This window comes from Arctopsyche grandis, chromosome 1 (assembly GCF_051622035.1).
Source record: "Arctopsyche grandis isolate Sample6627 chromosome 1, ASM5162203v2, whole genome shotgun sequence".
Taxonomy (NCBI): Eukaryota; Metazoa; Arthropoda; class Insecta; order Trichoptera; family Hydropsychidae; genus Arctopsyche; species Arctopsyche grandis.
Window position 1 is genome coordinate 8,903,160 of NC_135355.1, and position 2,562 is coordinate 8,905,721.

The following is a 2,562-nucleotide window of genomic DNA, read 5'->3' on the forward strand; positions in this document are numbered from 1 at the left end:
GAAAGTGACTTATCAAATGTCTGCATTTGATATTAAAATGCTGACCTAATTAAAACAAGGATTTGTAATTTTTCAAATGATTAATATAAGTATATTTTCTATTTTTATTTATTAGAGATTTTATATTTTTAAGTGTAGAAATATTTTACTGAAGAAATATAAGACTTTTTGTGTGTTCTTTTGTTTTATAATCTAATTATACTTTTTTTCTATTACCGTTTTTTTTTTTTTATATAATATATCAGAAATTATTTTTAAATTGTACATATATTTTTTTAAATGATATAATATTTTCTTTAATTCACACAAATTTTATGAAATGCTTTCAATAACTACTATGTATTTGTTTTATAAAATGTGCATTTAAATTGTCTCAATTTTTAAATTTTGAAAATCACTATTATTTTTATTACTAACAATTTTACACGTTGGCGAGAAAAGTCGATATTACTAAAATCGTTCAAGTCGGAGTCGAAGCATAAGGTAAAAGTCTAGAGTCGGAGTTGGCAAATTTTGAAGCGACTCCACAGCACTGGTTATAAAACACTGTCGAGTGTTAAACACCTTATGAGTTTTTAAATGAAATCGTTTTAATCTACATTTGCTGCTGCAACTGCTTGACTGGTTTTCTCAACCTCGCTCGACGATTCCATTTGAGATATTTTTAAATTGATAGTCGTTGGTTTTTGCACGTACGATCTACAGATTAAGTTTTGGTGCAATTTGCGGTGTTTCGACAGCGAACTTGGATCTGAATATTTCTTTTTACAGATATTGCATTGGAATGGTCTTTCGCCGGAATGTTTCATGGTATGGTTTCGGAGATCGTTTAGTCTAATGAATCTGAAATTTGATAAATTACAGTAGAATGTTACTCAGCATTCGAGTATGGTGGGTATGGAATGTTTTTACCTTTTTGAGCAATACGAACAAGAAAACTTTTTATCGGTGGTGTGAATTTTGGTATGCCTAGATAGAGTTGAATTTTCTGAGAAACATTTTCCACAATGCAGGCATTGGTAATGTCGTTCACTTGTATGTATTCTATTATGTGACTGGGAGGAAAATGTACAGATCAACTTATATCCTCATTATATAAAATTAAATTTAGATAACTATAATAATTACTAGTAAATGGTGATGAACTCTGAATGTTTTACCGCAGATGGCACAAACAAATGGCTTCTCGCCTGGAATGTATAAAGCATAATTTGTACATGCGATATGAAATATTTATTTTTATATTAATTCATAAAAATAAACCAGTATGGGTTCTAATGTGGACGACAAGTTGAGAGTTCTTGTTGAATATTTTTCCACACGTTTCACATTGATGAATCGGTTTATTTTTCTTCAGTATGTTTTTAACATTTTTTGTATCCTTATTCGTCAAACTTTGTATGGGTTTTGAATTAATCTAAAAAATTTCAAAGTTACATAATTGAAACATTTAAAGACTTCCTTACAATTTTAGGTAATGCTTGTACTGATTCAATCAATGAAATTTTTATATCATTAATATGTGAAGATTTTCCCCATACATTAAAGTGGTCAACATGTTTGTTATCACAAGAGGTATATTCGAGATCTGTAGAAATACATTTAACATTGATTAAAGTGTATTTATGTGCACACATATATTAAACTTTAGCTGACAAGAATAATGGTGTAACCTTTAATGAAAGAATTGTGGATCTCAAATATCGTTTCCTTGGAATACGTATTATTCAGTTGAATTCTTAGAGCGTTGTCAGAATTTTCACATTGTTTTCTGAATTCAAAAGCAGTTTCCAATTTTTCGCTGCAAACGGAACATATAAATTGTGGCATACTGTCGTTTTCAAAAACCTGTAATAAAAATAAAAGTGTCACATCCATTTAAAAAGCATCGTTTGAATTATATGTACATACGTGTATTTTAGCACACGACATGATTTTGACGTGCAATAATGGTTCTGAAGAGAAAATCGGTATCAGAATAGCGTCTGTATTTTCTGATAGACATATCCGACAACATACCCCCATTTTAAATCACTAAACACAAATGCAGTTATAACCTCAAATACAAATGTCATTGACCACATTTTGAGGAGAAGTGCATGGTCAAATTTTGGTTCGGTGATTACTAGTCAAATGTGAACCGGTCGCTCTAGATCGGTCACACGTGGTCACCTGTCACACTAAAACTGGTCACACCCTAAAATCGGTCACGAGAAAACTGATTGAGCGATTTTAGGGTGTGACCAGTTTTAGTGTGATGGGTGATCACGTGTAACCGATCTAGAGCGACCGGTTGTCCTGTGACTGGTTTACATATGACTAGTAGTCCGTTTACTCAAATTTTGCTGTTATTTACAATCAATGGTGGCTTGTTGAAAATGCTTTTGGGGTTACTGTATGTCTATGGCTTTTTCGTACAAAGACCGGTTTGGTTGGGGTGCTGCAGTACTGCTGGTCTTAAAATTCTCTTGAATAATTTTTCCAAATTAGATTTTCCAATTTAAAATTACACAGTTTAAGGCTGAACTGGTTTTTTTTTTCTTTCGTCGAAATAAAATTAAT

The 2,562-nt window shown here is 31.3% G+C and overlaps 1 protein-coding gene across 3 annotated transcripts; it reads right to left on the reverse strand.

Moving 5' to 3' along the window:
* Positions 1-237: 237 nt before the first annotated feature.
* LOC143916823 (uncharacterized) lies at positions 238-2,287 on the reverse strand. Of its 3 annotated transcripts, none has more exons than XM_077438106.1 (7): positions 1,912-2,287; positions 1,674-1,848; positions 1,488-1,588; positions 1,264-1,417; positions 1,129-1,190; positions 913-1,055; positions 238-843 (listed from the first exon to the last, which is right to left on the reverse strand). In XM_077438106.1, exons 1-7 carry the CDS (start codon positions 2,023-2,025, stop codon positions 591-593), a joined length of 1,002 nt encoding a protein of 333 aa, XP_077294232.1. In that variant the 5' UTR covers positions 2,026-2,287; the 3' UTR covers positions 238-590. The 3 variants fall into 3 exon arrangements, with proteins under 3 accessions (XP_077294232.1, XP_077294315.1, XP_077294394.1); XM_077438189.1 differs by having other exon boundaries at positions 1,542-1,588; positions 1,912-2,277; XM_077438268.1 differs by having other exon boundaries at positions 2,058-2,241.
* Positions 2,288-2,562: the final 275 nt, after the last annotated feature.

What these genes read in the sequence shown, in the direction of transcription:
- LOC143916823 (XM_077438106.1), bottom strand. Translation starts at nt 2,025, where the DNA reads ATGGGGGTATGTTGTCGGATATGTCTATCAGAAAATACAGACGCTATT. An exon ending in CCACATTAGAACCCATACTG is followed by an intron (nt 1,191 to 1,263) that starts GTTTATTTTTAT and finishes TATACATTCCAG; the next exon opens with GCGAGAAGCCATTTGTTTGT. An exon ending in TGTTCGTATTGCTCAAAAAG is followed by an intron (nt 844 to 912) that starts GTAAAAACATTC and finishes ATCAAATTTCAG; the next exon opens with ATTCATTAGACTAAACGATC.